The sequence below is a fragment of the Erythranthe guttata genome, chromosome 14, assembly GCF_056151865.1.
Source record: "Erythranthe guttata isolate IM_541 chromosome 14, IM_541, whole genome shotgun sequence".
Taxonomy (NCBI): domain Eukaryota; kingdom Viridiplantae; phylum Streptophyta; class Magnoliopsida; order Lamiales; family Phrymaceae; genus Erythranthe; species Erythranthe guttata.
In genome coordinates, this window is record NC_142546.1 from 25,985,402 (window position 1) to 26,006,938 (window position 21,537).

Sequence of the window (21,537 nt, forward strand, 5' to 3'; positions counted from 1 at the left end):
GCTAGGGTTTACCTTTAGGGGTTTTAGAAAAATAAAGAAAAGGACACGTGCCAGCAGAAGACCCACCCGGTGTTTTTCACCGGGTGTAGGGTCGAAGGAACCACCTTTCTACCATGTAAATTCTGCATATAATTTTTTTTTTACAGGGTATATTGAGCCAATCCCTGCTCGTCTTCAAGGTCTAATCGAGCAAGTAGTCGAGCATAATTTGTTTCCGGAAAATAGGAGACCAAATGCGTGCAAAATTAACTTCTTTGATGAGGTATTTCACATAAATTGCTGTCCATTTTTTTTTTGTTTCACACTGAAGAATGTGCAAAGGAATTCGTTTGCGATATATTGTGTAGGGAGAATATTCGAAGATTCTTGTCAAACCACCTCATGTGGATCCTGTTTTCACCGTCATCCTCTCGGAATCGAGAATTGCTTTGGGTGACACGATTGCAAATCACGGTCTAGGAAATTATGAAGGATCCTTGAACCTCTCTATCAGGAAAGGGTATGTATTGTGTGTATGGCATTATAACTATCGATATTTTGTATGTATACAACATCTATCTAATTCAAAAATATTGGCTTTTTCTCGATCAGTTCCCTTTTAGTCATGAAGGACGAAGATGCGTCAGGTATGCAGGCCATTTGCTCGTCTCCAAACAAACGGATAACGATCAATTTCTTCAAAGTCCGGTCGGAGGATGATGATGCAAACTAGGTGTTTTTTAACAAAGTTTAATCGATGAACATCATCGACTAGAATGTGGAAAAGTACTATTTCGGTAAATTGGATATTTTAGATGTGAATTAGATGCTTCTTTTGACCATTGCTTGATTTTGTTTCTGCATTGGAATGTCGAAAGTAAAGTTAAACCTCTATAAATTAATACTGTTGGGACCATCAAAATTTCATTAATTTAGCGAAATATTAACTTATCGATAAATTAATAATTATTAATTTATACGTTAATTAATAAATTATTAATTTATGAAATTACTTTAATTATTGTTTTCAATAAATACATTTTTTTTTATTTTTTTATGTGTATATCATTCATTGTATCATTGTTCAATGCATTATAGAGCCAGTTTCACGAACGGAAGCTCTTAAAGCAGCAATGGTATAGAACGATTTTATGTTGAGTTATGACAAAACAATACCGAAAGTTCTAACCATGTTAAGAAAAGTGAGGGACGAGATTGATAGTAATGTGAACTTCAACAAGAAACAAGCAACAATTAAATTATATTGTATTAAGCTTTCATAGATCTATAAAATATGTACTATACCATGTAATTTAAGAATTATTTTTATGCATTATTAATTTATATATTATATGGGGCTTCTTAAATTTTTTGAATGTGTATTATCTTATAAATTTAGCGAATTATTAATTTAGCACGTTGTCCCCGAGTCGGGACCAGAAAAATTTATTATTTAACCGAGGTTATTAATTTATCGGATATTAATTGAGTTAATTGCAAATACCACCCCTGTGAAATCTTTAATTGTCAAATAACCCCCTGTCAAAAAAAAATTAACTCATACCCCCCTGTGTAATATATTTTGAAGCACACTGCACCTATTGTCATTTTAATCTTTGACCAAGCATAAAAAGACGAGAATACCCTAGGGCTTTATTGCAATTAGTAAATCATATTAATGTTTATAAATTTTTTAATAGTTTTTCAATTTTAAATAAAAAATTCGAAATATAATAATAATAATAATAATAATAATAATAATAATAATAATAATAATAATAATAATAATAATAATAATAATAATAATAATAATAATAATAATAATAATAATAATAATAATAAATAGTTCGACAAAAAAATGCCCTCCGACGCCGACGACAATTTCCGTCCGTCGCCGCTCCCGTCTTCTTCCGCTGAGAGGAGCTGCTTCAGTAGCAAAGGCGCCGCCACCAACGGCCAAATATATGAAGAAGAAGCCGAAACCCTCGTCTTCTGGGCCAAGCCTCTCGCCGGAAGTCAACCCTCACAGGCGGCGAAGCAAAAGGGGAGTCTCCCAAGCTCCCAAACCAAGAACCCCCCCCCCCCCCGCACCACAAATGTAGCCCAAAAAATTCTCATTGGACTAACGAATCTGAACAAAATGGTCAATGATTCCTCTTGTAGAGAAATCAACTTGTGTGATAGAAAAAAATTAAAAACATCAAAATCATGCTGGCGGAGATGGAATTATCATAGATCGTGAGTAGCGGATTGAATTTCATTCTGCGTTTGTGGGTGGTGGTGGTGTGACGGCGGAACAGAGGTGGTGGTGTTTGATTTGTAAGAAATCAAACTTCCCCTGTTTTGCTGCCCTGAGGAACGCGAAGAAGGTGAGAGCTGGGTTTTTTTTTTTTTTTGGTTTGGGGGTGTTTCTGACAATTCACACGCAAAAGGGGAGAAAAATTCGCACTAGCAGCGCGTGAGGGACACGATTTGCTACGAGGGGTCTCGATGCCTTGACTTTTGTTACACAGGGGGGCATGTGTGAATTGTTTTTTGATAGGGGGTATTTGACAATTAGAGATTTCACAGGGGTGGTATTTGCAATTAACCCGATATTAATTTATCGAGGTTCTAATATATATATATATATATTAATATATATATATATATATATATATATATTAATCATCGAGGAAAATATATAGAAAAACAACATAAACACATTACATACACATGCAGCAGAAGAGTGACAGCAAAAGCATTTTGCTTTAAGGAAAACTTACACATAATTCATAATAATAATAAAATAAAATAAAACGGCATATATTAATTCTTAAAATCCTAGATTGCTTTGAGAGCCAGAAACCTCGGTTCTTTAGGCAAGAACTTCTGCTCGGCGTAAACATTCATGTAATCCTCGAACACAAACTTCGGATACTTAGCACCTGATGATGATGAGTCCTTCACCACCACCTCCTCCTCCACCACCGCCCCCTGCGCGGCCTCTGCCGCTAGCAGCTCCGGAGAAGGCGCAATAACGGCCTTGTACGATGGGTTATAAAACGAAGCAATTGACCTCCTATTCCCATCTGGCCGGGCCAAGACCCGGTGCCAAACGCTCTTGTACCTCCCGTTGCTCAAAACCTCGATCTGATCACCTGTGTTGATGACCACAGCATTTCTCATGGGCTGCACGTCGATCCACGCTCCGTCTTTCAAGATCTGGAGACCGTTGACCTCGTCGTCTTGGAAGAGGAGGATAACCCCACCTGCATCCGTGTGGGCCCGAAGCCCGGTCACCTTCTCCGGGTGGGGGCAGGGTGGGTAGTGGCTCACTTTTGTCCCGAAAAAAGCTGCATTCTCGGAGTCTTGTCCACCGTTGAAGGCCTTGTTGAGGTACCCTTTCGGGAGGCCTAGGTTTTCGTCCATCGTTTCGAGGACTCGTAACGCGAGTTTCTTGAGCTCGATTCTGTATTCCTTCATGGTTTCCCTGTTCATACATGATTAGTTTGACTTCTAGTAATCGATCATCAAAATAATTAATCATATGCATGCACATGTTCTTGTCTTAGATAATACAATATATGTCAACTAGAATTACTAGCTAGTAGTTTGTAATTATGATTTATTAATTACAGTTGTCAAGTTTCAACATGCATGAATCATATGAAAACAGATTAGCACTATTTTACAACAACAAAAAAAAAAAATCATCGTCGGAAAGTGAATCAAGGTGATATATTATCACAGCAAATAAAAATCGAAAAAAATAAATTTTACTATGACTAAAGGCTTACTTGAAACCCGGAGTTTTCGGTGGCCATTGATCATCGTTTTCGTCTGAGAGAAGGAAAACATCTTCCCAATCAACATTCTCTACTTTCTCATCATGATCACCGCCATTTTTACGTTCCAACAATTCGTTAAGAAGTTGCACCGGTTTCGATTTCTTGAAACCTTCTTCTCTTTCAACCTTGTAGCACTCAGATGCAACCTTCTTAACCCTCTCCAACAGCTCCTCCGAGATTCCGTGGTTGATTAACTGTACGTCGTTTAATCACGAATATTTAATCGAACAATTAATTATAAAGCAAGATTAATGCATGTGCATGACAACATAATGCATATGTATGTACCTGAAAGAAACCCCACTCTTCACAGCAGTTAGCAATCTGAGCAAGAGTATCGGCTCTCTCCTCTCCGTCGAGCTTCGAGAAATCGATCACCGGAATCGCCATTGAATTTTAATTATTATAAATTAATTAATTAATTATTAGCAAGAGAAAAATTGATTTGGATGCTCAACAACTCACATTTGATGCCTATTTATAGAGGGCCACCATACATATAAACCACACCACTACTGTATTAATTAATTATATATAAAATATGTTTTCTTGCTTAATTAAACTGTAAAGTCATAGCAGCCATTGGATTAAGACAACGGACGGTGACGCAAGGTCAACGGTTTGATGATGTAATTGCTGCCCCATAACAGAAGCATGCATCCTCTCAGCTGGTAATGCATCTTAATCATCATTATTAAGCCATTGTTTAATATTGATTACTACTAACTATGTAATTTAAGCTTAATTAACACGATTTTTTGCCAGATGGCGGCTTTACCAAATTAATTAATTAAATACCATGCTCTACTTGTTAATTCTCTGTCACAACTGTCATCATATCTTCTAACTGTCCAATGGTCCTTCAAAATCTGCAGACCTTAAAATTATATATTCAACTTGTGAAATTAAAAAAAGGGGAGGTTTATTTTATTTATAAGAATTTGAATTTTAAAAAATAAATTATATATATTTATCTTAAAAATGAAGCAACAGGCAGTAACTGAAATACCACATTTGTGTATTTGACTTGAAATTGAAAATTGTGCCGACTGACTAATTAATTAACACCATTCATTGAGAGTTGACTCTCAACTAATTCTTTTTATTATTTATTTAATTATTTAATAATCCCTGTTGACTTTGTAGCACATAACATGCTCTACTTTTCGTGTGATTAGAGATCAGATGAGATAAATAAATGGATTAATTAGTATGCATAATTTGTGGGTTAAGGAAGTAAAATTCTTTCATTAATTAAACAGAACCTATGGTCAAATGTTAGTTTTTTATACATTATTTTTTCAACTACAGTAGAACCTCAATAAATTAATACTCGATAAAGTAGTAATCTCGCTTAAATAATTATTTATTCCGGTCTCGATTCGGTGAAAACGTACTAAATTATGAGTTCGATAATTTAATAATTCGTTAAAATTAATAGATTTTTGTCAGGAAATCAATATGTTGTGTACAAAAAATTAATTGAATTTTGAGATTGATCTGTAATTAAAGAAGCTCTGTTGTACGAATCGTGGGGTTGTGATATTAATGATAATGATTGTTAGAATATGAGGACACAATGTAAGCTGGTACAGGTAATATTGATGGTTTGATTAACTACATATGAATTAATGTCCTAATGATGAGATAATCATTGAAAGATTAGTACTAACCAGGGTTTTTTGGGACACTATTTGCGATTAATACACGGATTATATTATGGGATATAAGAGGATTTTATCCTCAGACGAGCTCAATTGTATTTCTAAAATGTCAAATGTCGTCTTAATTTTATTAATACCGTTTTGACTTCGAACGTAATTTTGGCCGATTTTCAATCCGATTTTGGCAATGCTCGAAACACATAAATTGTAATTTTATGGGTTACTTTTCTACCCAATTTGAATCAGCTAGATTAGATGTCGTATGACAAATTTATGCATGAATAAGTTATTTTTTAAATTTTATGCCGTATGAACATCGTTTAGTGATTCATTCACATCTTCCGCATCTAACATCCGATTTTGGTAATTCAAGTTAGAATAAAAGGCTAACTCAAATGACAACATATTTCGTGCTTTGAGTTTTGCGAAATTCAACCTAAAAAATGGTGAAACTCTTATTTAAAATCGATAGAATATATTAAGACTGAAACGACATTTATCTCATCCCTCGTTTTATTAATTATTAATTTGAAGTCGGTCAAATTAAATGTGAAATTTCCAACTTCTTGTGTGCTTTTTTCTAAAGCACATTCAACCATAATGTACGTAAAGGTACTTCGACGCGGGATGCAAAATCATGTATTACTATTTTGCAGCTTTTATTTATATTTATACAACCATAATGTATTATATTTATACAGCTTTTATTTAAATACTAATAATAAAAAATAAATTTAATATAACAGTGATGAGTCATGCTAAATATAATTATATTTAATTAAATAAAAATGAATTCGGTTATTTTGTTTGATGGCTTCCACATTAATTAGACCTTGACTTGGAACGAATTAAATATTAAATATTAATAAAATTCATGCATCCTGCCTCAACGCATTATATTAATTTAGAATGTAAGATAAATTTACGGTCTACGGTAGCTGTACTCGGATTTCTGTGTTTTTTCATTCTCTGTTCAACAATTATATTTTACACTTCAATCAAGAAGTTAGTACTTGCAATTTCAATTGCAAGAATCAATAGAGCCCGGGCCCACATACATAAAGTATTATGAAGGCAATGCATGGAAAATGAAAACAAATATATTAAAATTTCATTACAAAAATATTTATGGCTTGTGAATTCATTTAGCGTGGTCGGCTAGATAAGATTTCGTAAACATGCAATAAATATCACACACTTATTTTTTACCATATAGTTGACATCCTGTCGTCAAAAACTCACCATGTATAAATTAACAATTATAAAATTAAATGCAACTACGAGGATTAAGTATACATTAAGCAAAATTCAAAACCCTAATAAATTCTAGTTCGATCCCTTGCCAACAATTTTTAGGTCGAGTTCGTCACACGGGGCAAAATTTACACCTCATGTCATTTACTGGGCATTACACGAAAGCAGGTTTTAAATTAAATTTTTGTTGTATAAAATAAAATAATATTTTCTCATTATTCAGACAAGTAAAAAAATAATAAGCAAATTGGTTGAATTGAAACAGCTAAACATGTAGGCAACTAAGTAATTGTAGTAAGCAAATATGGAGCAAAGAAAGTTGTTAAAACTCCAAACAGAAAGACAGCAAAATCTCTAAAACCAATTTCAACACACAACACAAAATCAGACACAACAGCACATACTTGTCCCTCCAACAACATAATGACATGACCTCAGCCATCTTTCTGCCTATTTTTTATTTATTTATTGCCATCGAATATACACGTCGTCTCAAGATAAAAGAAACTACAGATTTCAATTTTTCATAATATAGAATGTTTTCTCAGATCTTGAGAATCTAATTATATAATCACGTACCTGTTAGAACTGAACTGTGATCGGAGGCAAAACTTGTTTCAGACAGGATCACGTGAAACAGTGTGTTTCACTTACATCTGTGGTTGGCCAATTCCAGTGGTACAGCCAAGCCAAGCCAAGGCGACCCTTTCACCTCCAGGCTAACATATTCATCCGAAACGAGGGGTATGAATCAACCGAAATTTAGCAGTTTATTCCATCCATACCTGTTATTTGGCCCAATCGTTTCCACAGTCAGTTGTTTCTGATGGCTGTCGTAAACTGTATTTGCAATCACTTGCTCGAGATATATCGAATTTCTGATTTAAAGAAAATCATAGAAACATCTTTAATTAGCACAGAGCAATTTTTCAATAGTCTGGACTACAGTACTATGGAGAGAACAAAACATAACTGTTTTTGCACATTACGTAGCTCACGTAAGAAGATCTCAAACGAGAAGAGGCCAATATTCATGAAAAGGGTAGAAGCTCGAATCTTATCTACAGATATTATCTTACCTTTAGCAGAATTAACGGTATTTGCTTCTATACATATAATTCTTGAGACTCCATGGGAGACGACCAGTACCGTAACAGAGATTCCACAGTTACCCTCCTTGTGGCACTAAGCATTGAAATGAAAAATCTACATCCGTCGATTTTGTATTCCTCGAGTGGATTTCTATGACCAAAACTTCTCACGTTCACCTATATACAGACACCGCAAAACCAGTACAAATCTAAATACTATGTAGTTTTGTATAAATGAAAAGAAATAAAAAAAAATAGTTAGTTAAGCATAGAGAATACCGCTGAGTTAAGTCGGTTCATATTCACAAGATGATCCCTCCAGAAGCAATCAAGAGTTTTCACGAGAACTTCTCTCTACATGCAGAAATTACTTTGTGAGGAACAATATCACAAATGATCTAAAGTTGAAGAAAACAATGGCAAGAAACATGCATCGATAATTGATTGTATGTCGAGGAGATTCTGTATGAGCATCCATCACAGTAAGCATCTTCAACAGAATTTAGGGTACCTCAATTTCCTTCACATAAGTACTGTCGTAGCCCGATTCTTGAATTATATCCAGATACGAAGCAATCAAGAAATCTCCAAGGTACTTGCAAAGAAGATTAACAGTTGATCTGAATTTCCCATCTCTAGTAGAAATTAAGAAAGATTAATTAAAACAAGGCGGAAAAAAAATATCTCGAAGAAGTTGAGAGATGTAGAGAATACAAAATACACACTTAATTGAATCATCAGAACATATTGTTAGCCAGCGTTTCAATGACGAGCTCTTCAAGCGGATGCCTCGAAAGGAATTTGGAGGTTCAGGCAAGTTTGGAAGGTGAAACTCGTAAACGTCTGTGGAACTCAAGACATCATCAATTTGGGTGAGTGATTGCAGCATTTGTTCCTCAGTAACCCCTGCAAATGAGTCTAAAGGTATTCCAATACTTCAGAGTACATTTTCAAGCAGATCCCACTCGGAAAAAAAAAACACTAATATAACGAAAAATTAGCAGATTATACGACAAACGACGCACCATTTGATATTTTTCCAGAAATTCCATTAAATTCCCTCAAAAGTTTCCCCAAGTTCCAGTTGCTTGGATGCTACAGCATTCAACAGTATGGTTTTAGAAAAATTCAAAGAACTAAAATCGACTGTTCGGAGATCCACTGCTTCAAAGAATCTACTCTTTAAGGAAGTTTATTACCTTTGTTGGATCCACATTCTTGATAATAATTTCAGCTGTCACTGCTTGCATGTACCTAAAGACAATTTATTAGTACATGCTCAGAAGATAAAAAGGAAAACTACTGAGGCAGTGTCCTCAAAAACTAAGTATCTGAAAGGGAAAATGGAACTCACTGGAAAATGTGCTCTGAACAACCATCAGAATCACCCGTTAAAACTAATTGGCGAAGATCATAGACATGCTTTCTTTGCACCTGCCAGGCCAACGAGAAGTCAGTCTATTATAAGCTACAAATAATAAAATTTGAAGATCTAAATTTGATAAGAAAAATATTAAAACAATAGTTATCTACCTACCAAATTGCATATACCAATTAATCAACAAATCATAAACACAAGTCAACTGAGAGCTAGTATATGTTAAAAGGTTAGATGATACCTCTAAAACTTCATCGAACTCAACGAGACTTTTTCTTATGCCAAAGAAGTATTTTTCCGCATTAATTTGCAGGGACATAAGCTGAAAGCCGATCAGAAGGATTAGCTATTTGAGTCCTCAAGAATTACATCAATGCAAAAAGAAGATGGGAAGCTGTGGGGCACAACAACAAAAGCATATACAACATCACTAAATACCTGTTTCACAATTGCATTACCCTCTATTGGGATATCCTCGTCATTTGTAATTCTAGATATAAGTTTTATTGCCCACTCAGTATCAAAGTTGAACTTCTGAAACATCTCATCCTGCAAGCTGTGAAGGCAAAGGTCATTTTATGCAACTGGTTTCAATGTTATATATGTCTCGAATACTATCAAGCAAGTGACAGAATTTGATAATACCTCACCATAAACCGTGTTGATCCAGGATCCCCTTGCCTTCCTGCCCTGCCTCGGAGCTGTTCAAGCGAATTATATTAGGAATCCATGAAAGACAGCAAAACAATAAAATAATAAATACAACATGACACGGAAACGAAGACAGACGGACGGAGAATGAAGAAGAAAAATATTACTAAGAATATAGAAATTCAAAAAGGGACGCTTATACTGATACATATTAAACATAGAAATAGAGCAACAAGGAATCTTATCGCCATAATTCAACTTAAAGACCGCCCTATGAGGTCAAGGCAAATTACGAAAAAGCCACTCATGTTTGGGTATTTACAACCACCCCATCAACTATGAATCTTCTTACACGTCCACTCTTGCCGGTGTCAAATTTAGTGGAATCTTATAGATTATGTGGAATATTCTCCGGTTTGTACCGTCTTACCCCATTCGAGCTCCACATTTTGAAACAAGACGATAATATGATGTATCTCTTGCCTTGTAAATATCAGATGGAGGTGCATCAGAAACTTCATTTTTGCACAAAACGAGTACAAACTAGAGAACATTCTACGAAATCTAGAAGATTGTGCCGAATTTGACACCATAAGGGTGTACGTGTAAAAAGATTCATAGTTGAGGGTTGGTTGTAATTACCCAAACAAGAGGGTTTTTTTCATAATTTAACCTTACCTCAGGGGGTGGCCGTAATTTACCCAACATTTATTCCTGCTATGACTCAACCAAATGGAAGAACTCACCTGATTATCAATCCTCCTAGACTCATGTAAAGAAGTTCCAATCACATGAAGACCTCCAAGACTTTTCACCTCTAACCCTTCATTAGAACAGTGAGATTCACAATCCTTTAGAACTGATAAATAAGCAAGAGCTATAGATGGGCCAAGAGGGTACATCTCAGTCTGCTCATCAATAAGCTTCTGCAACTCTGTCGATTCCATTGACTGGCTCATTTCGATAGACTCTGAAATCATATTTCTTGCCTCGTCATAAGTCCAGCTCTTACTCTCACTTTTACTTACATATTTAGCTGTATTATTAACAGAAAAAGTTAGACAAAAATATCGATGAAATTTGGTGAAAAAGCAGATAGTCGGAGTTGAGATTTAGTAGTAAAATATGAAACTAACACAGAATAGCAGTCTTAGCTAGCAAGCCCAATGATGATGGCCCAACATTTACCTTGGATAAGACCTGTATCGAAAGGACAATTTAAAGGTTAAACTGAAATTGCTCTTTTTACTTGTTTCTTCACTGTAAAAATCAGTTATCACCTGTTTTGAAGTCCCTGAATCAATGTCAACATCAGGAACATTTTGCGTAAGAAATGAAAGCAAACTGTCCTCCAAAATTTCTTTAGCTAGCATCTGACCAAGAGAGAATTGCGAATGTAAGGCACAACAATTCCTCCCACAATAATGGTACTACTTAATTACTACTCTCGATAAGAACACCTAAACTGATACCTACCTTTGGATTTCCTCCTAAGATAATGTCAGTGCCCCTGCCAGCCATATTTGTTGATAAAGTAATCGCATTTTTTCGACCCGCCTGCGCTACAATCTCTGCTTCTCTAGCAGCATACTGCAAAAGGCAAATTGTTAGTAGTTATTAAGGATAAAATATAAAAGTATATAGATAAAAGGAATCCAAAGATCATAAGGCCGCTCAATATAAGTTAAGTATATAAACCTTGGGGCGTGCATTAAGGACATTGTGGGGGATATTTGTTTCCCTCAGCAAATCAGACAGATATTCAGAATTCTCAACACTGCATCAAACAATAAAAAAACCAAGATGAGATCTGCTGCATATCACATTGAAAGAATAAAGATCTTTTTATGTCAATAAAAAGTCAACCCATAAGTACCAAACTGAGTGAAAAATACCTCGTAGTCCCAACCAATACCGGCCGGCCAAGCTTAAACATATACTCAATTTCTGCACGAACATATTCCCATTTCCCTCTAGCTGTCTGAGATAAAAACCATTCAAAACATCAAAAAGTCAACGATGGCTTCCAGAACAATGAGAAAAAGTTTAAAGAATTCATTGTCTTACTGCAAATGCCTGAATAGGTAAGTCTTGGCGAATGTTTGACATATTTGTGGGCACTTCAATTACTGGCATTTGAAACATCTTCAAGAATTCTTTTTCCTACATAACGAAAAGAAAGCTTTTACATTAACAGTAGGTATTCTTCAAACATCATCGTAGGTTTCAGTTTAATTTGTGAAGATGAATGTACCTCAGTTTTAGCAGTCCCAGTCATCCCTGAAAGCTTGGGATATAGTTTGAATAGTGATTGGTAAGTAATTTGGGCCACAACAACAGAATCAGCCTGACAAATTCAGGAACTGTGAGTTTACCAAGATATTAAACAGTGTAAAGCAAAATCAGATATAGAAAACTGTGATACCTGGATCTTCAGCCGTTCTTTAGCCTCCACAGCCTGATGGATACCCTCAGACCATCGCCTTTTTTCTTCTACTCTACCAGTCAACTGTGAAGGAAAAAATAACAATGTACTTCTCATCAAGGAAACCAAATAGTCAAGGCAAAATATTACGGAAACTACTGTGGGAACAACATTTATATCTCAAGCGCGTACTGCATGAGAACAAAGCAAACATAGCAATTTATAACAAAAATGAAGCAGCCAGAGCAACTAACTGGGGATACTTCAACAGTGGCCACATACCTCATTGATTATAAGAGCTTTTCCATTTCGAACCATGTATTGTACATCTCGCCGGTAGAACTCTTTGGCTTTTAAGGCATTCAAAACAAACCTGCAGCATTAAAACGACATTTTAGAAATTAGAAGTTTTAGAGAATTAGGTTAGGATTGCACACTGAAGCTGCAAAAAATTGGCCTAAGATTTTATTTAATATGTGCATGAAGAATCAAAAGAAACTATTTAACGAGGTCATATATAAAATATAAGCAAAGAGTGAGAAAAATGTTCACCTAGCCCAAGGATCATTCTCATCCCATAAGTCATTTGTTTCTAAAGCCATCTCAGCCAGTACTATTCCTTCCTCAGTAAGTTCCACTGAATTATCCTTAAGCTCAACTTTGTAATGCTAAAATATTACACGAAAATGATAAAAAAATATAGATTTGATCTTATAATTTTGTGAAAAATGTGAAAGATTCTTTGACGATAACGGATGGAAAAGGAAAAAAACGACTCACTAGGACTCGTGTCAGCAACTCGGCTACTCTAGCGGCAACTGGATATCGTGCAGCCTCTTTACTTGCCTGAAATAAATAAAGATAAGTAGGAAAAGGAAGCATGAATTAATAATATTCAGAACATATTAAATTATTAGGAGGTAAAGAAAATGCTCCAGAAAACTACCTCCTACCAGACCATATTATTTATTTTTCCTTTTTTTTCCAGTTTTTGGGGAATAATGATTGTATTCAGAGTTGTGATTGCAAATAGACGTTTTTGTGTAAAGTGCTCATAAATATCAATATTACCTCACCACTTATCAGCAAAGGATTTCGGCCTTCATCAATGAGTACAGAATCAACTTCATCAAGTATTGCAAAATGGAAGGGTTTTGGCCTGTCATAATACAATAATTAACCATAGTAATAATGAGATTACCAGACCTAACCATGGAGGTAGAAAAACTGATGGTTTACCATCTCATCACAAGCTGGTCCCTGCTTGCAGAAAGATTATCGCGCAAATAATCGAACCCAAGTTCCTGGGTAAAAATAAGGGACAAAAACATAAAATGAGGTTGTGAATGTTAGAATATGAACTACAAATCAACTGTAAAAGTGCAAATGCAAGCAAAACAATACTATGATCCCAACATGTTTATGCAGGAAAAGGAAGTAAGCAGCAGTAATATGATGGTGTGGGTTCGTCAAAACACTTAGAAACTTACCGAATTATTGGTGTATGTGATGTCACATCCATAGTTTGATCTTCGCTGCTCAGGCGTCATGCCTCTCTGCACAAACAGCAACAACATAAGATAGCAATATTTTCCAACAACATCAGTTAACAATATCTGATGTCGGTAACATAGGAAGGATTTTCACATACCAAATGTTGATAATATTCAACCCTATGTTGTAGCTGTAACGTTTGAAATATTTTGTGATTCAAGTATTATATGCATACATGTATATTGAAGTTTTTTGTGTTTAGTCCAGTTAATTTTCTTGTCATTTTGTGATGCTCTTTTAGTCCAGAAGCTTATTCTAAACAAACTGAATACAAGGACTTTCTAAAACTAAGGTAAAATTCCTTGACCAAAGTACTTCACATACAGAGCATAGAAGGATGCACACGGTAGACAATTACCTGTATAAGTCCAACCGAAAGACCTAAAAAACGATGCACACGGCCCATCCATTCAGCATCTCGTTGAGCAAGGTAGTCATTTACTGTAACAACTGCCAAAGAGAGTACACATTAAGAAACATGGTACCTATAAAACACCCAACTTCAACTATCCACAAGTCACATCCCAAAAGCTATGAGTGATAACCGATAACAAGATATAGTATAAAAAAACAAGACATCTGTTCAACTAACGACATTTAGATGATCCAAAACTAACATTCACACACAATATTTTTATGGACGACAGGCCAGTCAATAAGAACAACACAAACAACATACCATGAACACCCTCCCCACTTAGAGCATTGAGATAAGCTGCTAAAGTGGACACTAAGGTTTTCCCTTCCCCGGTTTTCATCTCTGCAATTGACCCATCATGAAGGACAGCTCCACCAATAATCTGTTATACGAAAGTGTGGAGCAAATGTATCCAAATTATTGTTTCTATGGATATTGAAAACCAGGAACGTCATATACAAAACAATTATGGTCGGGTGTTTATGTATACGAAACCTGAACATCAAAATGACGCATTCCAAGCTTCCTTTTCGCAGCTTCACGAACTACAGCAAAAGCATCTACAAACAAATTCATTATCAAAAGAGCATGATTTTAAGTCGTGAAAATCGAAATAAATGAAATGTATAAAGACCCATAAACAAATCAACAAATAGCGCTGAATCTTTTAATGGCTAACCCACAAAATTTTAGTGTCTTTAGTGATAACTGAATAGAGATGGACAAGTTGATTTCGTACCAGCTTGAATATCAGCTAGACTCGCGCCCTGTTCCAACCTCTGACGAAATTCCACAGTTTTGGCGCTCAACTATAAGAACCAAAGGAAGAAAAACAATAAAAACGAAGAAGTTAAATTAAAACTGAACTGACAGTGGAAAAACCAAAGCTATGGTGAAGTAGAGAAAAACCTGTTCATCGGAGAGTTTTTCAATGGAACGTTCCAGAACATTTACGGAATTCACAAGTCTGTAGTAATCTTTAACCACCCAGTAATTCAAGCTGCTTAGGTCAGTCCATGTTTTCTTAATCCCACCAATTTTTTCCTATAAAAAACAAAATTCTTAAAATAAAAGCCCCGTAAATGTGACTTCAGTAATATTTCTTAATCCCACATTAATATAATCATAAACCTAAGGAAATAGAACTTCTGAATGGAAAGGCACAAAATAATTACTAAATTAACGAAGTACCGAGAAGAAGAAGAAGGGAAAAGACGGTTGGGTATCTAAAATTCGTACCGTGAGAGACGAAGCGATAGGAGAGACTGTGAACCGACGGCGAGTTGGGACATAGGAATGGGGAACAGTAAATGGAGAGAAGGACGTTTTGGTGCATAGCAGAGTTGTACTTTGACGGCGGCGGCGGAACTTCGTCGGCGGAAGGAGAAAGACGGAGTAGGAAGTTACGGTGGTCATGAGAAACGGTGGTGGAGATGGCGTTGGGGTTTTGGAACTAAGGAAAGTTCAAAACGTTCGACTTATAACACGCTAAACGTGTTTAAATTCGGGAATTGCTATTTGCGGTTTGAAAATTGCTATTTGCGGTTTATAACAAAAAACACTTTTTCTCTCTAAAACCCAAAACTTCCAAAAAAATCCAAAACACCCCCACCTCAAAACGCGTAAAAGCCCAACTTGGGTGCCCATTCATGCAGTGCACGCCCAAGTTGGGCGTGCAAACTGCATTTGGGCGCCCGAGTTGGGCGTCCAGTGCAATTTTTTTTTTTTATTGAACGCTCAAGATGGCCACCCAAGGCGTGTACGAATGCCCGGGAACGGGCGTTTGTACACGCCTTGGGCGCACATCTTGGGCGTTCCAACATTTTTTTGCGAAAAAAAAAAGCCCTAACATGAAATTGGTTCCGTAATCGATCTACCCAATGCATATTACACATAAAATAGTCGAAATTACATCAAAAAATCGAAGCCCAACCCTTCTTCAAGCTTGATTTCGAATTTTCGATTTTTTTTTTTTTTTTGCTATTTGCAGTTTGGGGAATTTTTTGATTTTTTTGGAAAGTTTTGGGGGGTTTGTTATAAACGCAATAGCAATTTTGTGACAGTAAATAGCATTTCATTTAAATTCTTATGAGGATGAAATTAATTATTTTATATTAAATTCATAATTAGGGCGTTTTGGCTCGTAAACTCATTTTGCCTAGTTAATTTTTGCAGTTCAGAGTGTTGACTAACATATTTCGACAGTTTGATTTCTTGTTCTTAACAAATTGCATAGTTGTTGAAAATTAGTTTTACCCCGAATTTAAACTCTAACATTACATGAAAATGAATTTCGTGCCGAATTGTTTTTGTATATATATGCATCGTGACTGTTGGGAAAATGTATAAATAAAATGGAGAAGAAAAAGAAAAAGGAAATACAAAATTGTTTAATGATGGGCATTCATCTCTTTGTAAGAAACCATCGCCTTCATCATATATGTTGAACCTTCACCGCACCAGATAATCTCTCTTATTACTCCAGTCAACAAAAGAGAGAGAGAGAAGAGAGAGAAGTATAGCCTGGAGTAGTGCACCAAGCACATGGGAATATGTTAGCTTAAAATCTAGTCAGCATCACCAAGACCATCACTTCCATCCCCTCTCTTGGAAATAGGAGCATAACCAGAATTGTGCTTTTTCTTTTGTGAAGAAGCAACTTCTGCATTTTTACGTAACACCGCCCCTGGTGACGGGTAAGGCCGCTGCTGAAAAAGAGGTCCCTGCAATTTCGAGTTTTCCAAACACGTTAAAATGAAGAAACGCATTTACACATTTGCCCAATATATCATCATATATCTCAAAACTGATCCAAAATAAGTATGTGAAAGAAAGAGATTGCAAGTGTGTTGTTTGACGGTAGTAACATACCGTGGCAGTGGTATCTGCTGCTCTTGGTTGTACTCCTTTAAGGCCTACAACCCTGTACAATTAGTTGGGAATTAACTTGCCGAAGTATATAGCTCTTAATGCAGATGGCTAATATTTCTAACGAAACGATTTTTGAGCTAGCACTACCAAAGTGATTGATTACTACTATGTTGCACTGCTTGATACGAGACAAGTAACATACCAACCACCACGAGGAGCATCTGAATAGGCACTTGGATCCATCGGGTCCAATTCATCATCCTCACTGTATGCACGCTTCTTATTGTCCTTTTTGTAGCCACTCCCGAGAGGGGGTTTCGTATCGGACCTGTACACCAAAGTCCACAAAAATTATGACAATTCCAAACAAGTAACAATAGACAACAAAATCACTATTATTGAAACCGTTGAGACGGGATTTACACTACATGTTACTAAAGACCGTTAGCGAAGTATGAAATGGAAAAAGCACATGCGACGCGGCATCTTTATCATAGTTAGTTCCACTTCATTGTCATTTTAAAGTTTAGATGCCGCTATTTAATTTATTCTAACCTTAGAAAATAGAATCTTTTGATGCTTGAAATAAGAAGTAATGAAAAGGGAGGAAAGATCACCTGTGATTAGAAGAACTCTTCTCTGGATCTCCTTGATTTCTAGGAGTGGCGATGGCATGCATATGGCTTTCTGCAGGGGCTGATAAGTATTGGCTTTCTGGACGATTTTGAAGTCTGCATACAGTAAAATTCACCATCGAATACCAAAATCAGTTTCCGTAAACACGAAGGCAAAAAATAAATAAAGGAAACAGTAAAAGATAAGGGATAAACAAACCGGGTGCAGTGATTGCAATAGCCCCAAGACTGTACGAGATCCAATCCCCACCCACCACACCCCATACATTTTGGTAAAGTCAATGGGCGATCTCCCGAATTCGCGTCCAATGCATCAGAGGAGACCATTTCGTGATGCTGTGGGGCAGTCTGCTGTGCACCTGGATGCTCCCACTGCGACACATTGGTCTTCCTATTGTAATAATACTTTTGACCTGAGAATACAAATAACTGGAACACGTAATCACATGTAATTTCAGAAGCATTTTTCCTAGAAATGTGGATATAGTAAAAAAGTTATATGCCTTCTTTCCCACATACTATAAAGACCTTCTCTCTGTCAACGTAATCACAAGCTGGAACTATAGTAGATCGCTAAGAAAATAAATAATATATGAAGAAAGCACAAGGAAAGAAAATAAAACTTAACAGAAATGACAAAAGATCTGTTAGGATATGTCGCTAGAAGAAATTGAACAAGAAATTGAACGTTAAGACAGTTCTGAAATTCAAAAGCAAACCAGAATCATCACTGAATCATCACTGACATGTAAATGCTTAACAGATGGAAATAACAAGGAAATCAAATTTCTTGACTTTTACCTACAAAAGAATATACTAATTCAAGCAATTACGAACAACATGACAATTTTAACGAAACTTTGAAATGCCATAACAGCAAGCTAAACTATTGCTATCTTCACAACTACAATAAATACATTACTACTAAAAATCTACACGTTAAGGATATACCTGTAGTTTCATCAAATGCCTCTGTCCAATCTTCTGGTTGAGGCGGTGCCACAAAGACAGAAATAGGAGGTGCATCTGTAGGTTTTTCCCACTGACTTTTCCCTAAAATCTTATTATAATAAAACACAGTACCATTTTCAGGATCCCTTGCTTCAATCTACACAATGATTTGGTGAGAAAAATATGGATGAGCAAAGAAATAATAGCACGAAAAACAAGGTGAATTATGTTAAGAAGAGACTGGGAGGGAATATGACGCTGGAACAATTGAACAATAGTGTAACACCCCATAATTTATGCTTATGTTATGTGTGTGTATATATTTTATATATATATACACACACATAACATAATCATAAATTAAGGGGCGTTACAAATAGTCTCGTTACAAGTGCTGCTACAATGTGAATAACAGAAGCAAATCCATTGAGGTCTTACTTTTGTTCTGATTAAAGTGGTGTGAGAAACATAGGGTATTTATGATGCAGAAAATGGTCATTGAAGAAAGTGATGCTCGCTTTTAAATGTGTAAATAAGAATAGCAACTGGTACTCACCCATCCTGAAGGCAGATTCCCAGGTGCCATGGCCTGAGATGACTGAGCTTCCAATCTCTAAAAAAGTTCCAACACAGGTTTAGACATAGCCAATGAGATATTATTCAGAAAACGAATATTACAAACAACACTAAGAACATAATAACATTTACATTTAAATAGTTACCCTCTTTAGCCCAGTCAGAAACTGGCAATACTAATTGCAGTATTAAAAGAAAGAGCCTCTAGCCAGGATTGATTTTGCAGACCTAAATCTTTAGAGAAAGTAAGGCGGATTCGAGAAGGGCCGACAATAAAGAACAATCAACTCACATTTTCTGTCACCGAAGAATTCTCTGCACTTCGATTATCTTTCAGGATACCTCTTGCTTTCAGCTTTTGCTTGAGATATTCAGGTAAGTCATTAGACACACCATTAAGCTCTGCATTGTTTTGGCTTGTTCTCTGGCCATCAAGATCTTTTATTTCTGATCATGAAGGAGAGGCGTGTCAAACAAACCCAACAGAGTGATTCAAAGACGGGAAATATTCTTACCGTGGGTTTTAACATTGTGCACTGACGCACCATAATAAGCACCTCCGCCAGGCACGCCATATCCATTTCCAATTTCAAAATTTCCTAGCAAAGATTTAAGAAAAATACAGTTGGCTAGAGTAAATTTTAAAACATAACTAAGATAAATATCATCACTCTCAGCATTCACTAGGAATATATATTGATTGATAATCACACAACTTTCCGGATTGTATTCCCCAAAGAACTATTCATGGAACCTAATATACCAGAGGAGTACATTATTTCTATGTGACTATGTGTTGCTTATTTAAAAAATTAGAGAATCTGAAAATACTATTTCCAGCATATCAAATACTCATGCACAAAAATTAGAGAATCTGAAAAGATAGAGATAGTTTAGAATGGTAGTCCAACCTTCCTCCATAGTGGTGGGCTTGCCACGTTTTAATGCCGTTTCTGTTCGATGCAGTGTGGTCATTTTTAGTAGATGCTCCTGTTAGATTAAAACATTGAATCAACTTAAACCTCAAGTAAATATGTATAAAATCAAACGATAAAATACAAGACGATTAAAAAAGACCGTGAGGCCAAAAACACCTTAAGAGCATGTGGGTCATGACGTCCAGACAAAATGTCTCTACTATCCTCAGATGATCCAGCTACAGCGCTTGATTCTCTGAGTCCAAAAAATATAAATGTACATGAAAACACATTTTACTATCATATACTAAGGGATCAGGTTATTTATGGAAGATTTTCATCACAAACCTCTGGTTCTGTATAACAATTTGGGTGGCAATTTCCTGAAACGGGATAAGACAAGTCGAATAAGGTACACCGCCAGATAGGTATAAACACTACATAATGAAGCATAAATGAAAAGAAAATACTTGTTCATGCATCACAGCATTCTGGGCAGCAGCATCAATATCATTACTGAACTTTGATGTGGATATATACTGTGGATTAATAGTTTCCAGGGGAGCAGAAGTATGGGCATTTAATAGAGGAAAAAGTCGGTTTCCAGAATCTACAGCTGGCAAGGAGGATGGATTACTTGAAGATGAGACTAACGAACGTGGCAGGGATTGGACTCCCGGAGGAAGCGGCTCGTCATAATTGTCACCCATAAAGCTGAGAAATCGTAGAAAATTACAGTTTTAGCAAACGGATGCAAGCAAAAAATCCAAGAATTAATAGTCAATAGAGCACGAAAGAGATTGAATTGCTCCAAATCAGAATCACCAATACACGACCCTTTTCCCCCAAAAACAAAAATCAGAAACAACATATTTTCTTCCAGAAAATTAGCAAAAATTAGAAAATAAGACAGCATACCCCAATAATTAATTACGAAACACAATTTCCTAGCTAAAAGTTCATTATAGTGAATTTGCTTTAACTTTCTAAGCAAATCCGACGAAGCCGACCATCGTAACTTTTAGAACAAGTGGAATAACGCTCAACAGAAAACAGCAATACAATTGCCCATAAAACCCTAAAAGCAGCATACCTTGGATGAAAGAGGAATATGGAAGCTGGAAACCAATATGCTGGACTGAATATTTGAAATTCTCGGATATAAAAATGCCTAATGAATGTACAGCAGTTAAAGCAAAGAGTACAATACTCCGATTGTTGATTAAGGGCTTGTTTGGCGGTACTAACTAGCCACTACTCCGATTAATTGGCTTTTTTTAGAGCCCAAATACTTTTTCATCCCACCCGTTTCGAGTTCACTTACAGCCCAGCCCATACAACAA

At 36.0% G+C, this 21,537-nt stretch overlaps 3 protein-coding genes and 1 long non-coding RNA gene across 7 annotated transcripts; 1 reads left to right on the forward strand and 3 right to left on the reverse strand.

Annotated features, from left to right (window-relative positions):
• The first annotated feature begins 374 nt into the window (after positions 1-374).
• LOC148765540 (uncharacterized) lies at positions 375-801 on the forward strand. The gene is made up of 2 exons (XR_016029545.1): positions 375-499; positions 592-801. It is a non-coding gene; the product is annotated as an uncharacterized LOC148765540 (long non-coding RNA).
• A 1,839-nt stretch (positions 802-2,640) lies between these two features.
• LOC105972927 (1-aminocyclopropane-1-carboxylate oxidase 5) lies at positions 2,641-4,277 on the reverse strand. The gene is made up of 3 exons (XM_012997906.2): positions 4,098-4,277; positions 3,759-4,003; positions 2,641-3,451 (listed from the first exon to the last, which is right to left on the reverse strand). The coding sequence occupies exons 1-3, from the start codon at positions 4,197-4,199 to the stop codon at positions 2,803-2,805; spliced, it is 996 nt and encodes a 331-aa protein (XP_012853360.2). The 5' UTR covers positions 4,200-4,277; the 3' UTR covers positions 2,641-2,802.
• Positions 4,278-7,078: 2,801 nt separating this feature from the next.
• Positions 7,079-15,766, reverse strand: SECA2 (Preprotein translocase SecA family protein). Of its 3 annotated transcripts, none has more exons than XM_012998047.2 (32): positions 15,484-15,766; positions 15,154-15,288; positions 14,984-15,053; positions 14,740-14,804; positions 14,506-14,626; positions 14,185-14,276; positions 13,763-13,828; positions 13,512-13,576; positions 13,344-13,431; positions 13,053-13,118; positions 12,825-12,940; positions 12,555-12,645; positions 12,273-12,356; positions 12,102-12,194; positions 11,915-12,010; positions 11,743-11,828; positions 11,546-11,624; positions 11,324-11,437; positions 11,128-11,220; positions 10,984-11,047; positions 10,594-10,883; positions 9,842-9,897; positions 9,635-9,752; positions 9,438-9,518; positions 9,173-9,252; positions 9,018-9,072; positions 8,844-8,913; positions 8,544-8,736; positions 8,330-8,453; positions 8,098-8,172; positions 7,807-7,995; positions 7,079-7,605 (listed from the first exon to the last, which is right to left on the reverse strand). In XM_012998047.2, exons 1-31 carry the CDS (start codon positions 15,658-15,660, stop codon positions 7,834-7,836), a joined length of 3,165 nt encoding a protein of 1,054 aa, XP_012853501.2. In that variant the 5' UTR covers positions 15,661-15,766; the 3' UTR covers positions 7,079-7,605; positions 7,807-7,833. The 3 variants fall into 3 exon arrangements, with proteins under 3 accessions (XP_012853501.2, XP_088669608.1, XP_088669607.1); XM_088813482.1 differs by having other exon boundaries at positions 9,635-9,745; positions 9,847-9,897; positions 15,484-15,764; XM_088813481.1 differs by having other exon boundaries at positions 7,079-7,512; positions 15,484-15,764.
• Positions 15,767-16,494: 728 nt separating this feature from the next.
• LOC105973086 (WW domain-containing protein) lies at positions 16,495-21,455 on the reverse strand. Of its 2 annotated transcripts, none has more exons than XM_012998093.2 (14): positions 21,288-21,455; positions 20,665-20,908; positions 20,543-20,577; positions 20,372-20,450; positions 20,189-20,267; positions 19,793-19,876; positions 19,570-19,724; positions 19,258-19,314; positions 18,702-18,858; positions 17,950-18,163; positions 17,733-17,846; positions 17,318-17,443; positions 17,116-17,167; positions 16,495-16,967 (listed from the first exon to the last, which is right to left on the reverse strand). In XM_012998093.2, exons 2-14 carry the CDS (start codon positions 20,902-20,904, stop codon positions 16,812-16,814), a joined length of 1,548 nt encoding a protein of 515 aa, XP_012853547.2. In that variant the 5' UTR covers positions 20,905-20,908; positions 21,288-21,455; the 3' UTR covers positions 16,495-16,811. The 2 variants fall into 2 exon arrangements, with proteins under 2 accessions (XP_012853547.2, XP_088669693.1); XM_088813567.1 differs by lacking the exon at positions 21,288-21,455 and adding an exon at positions 21,113-21,274.
• Positions 21,456-21,537: the final 82 nt, after the last annotated feature.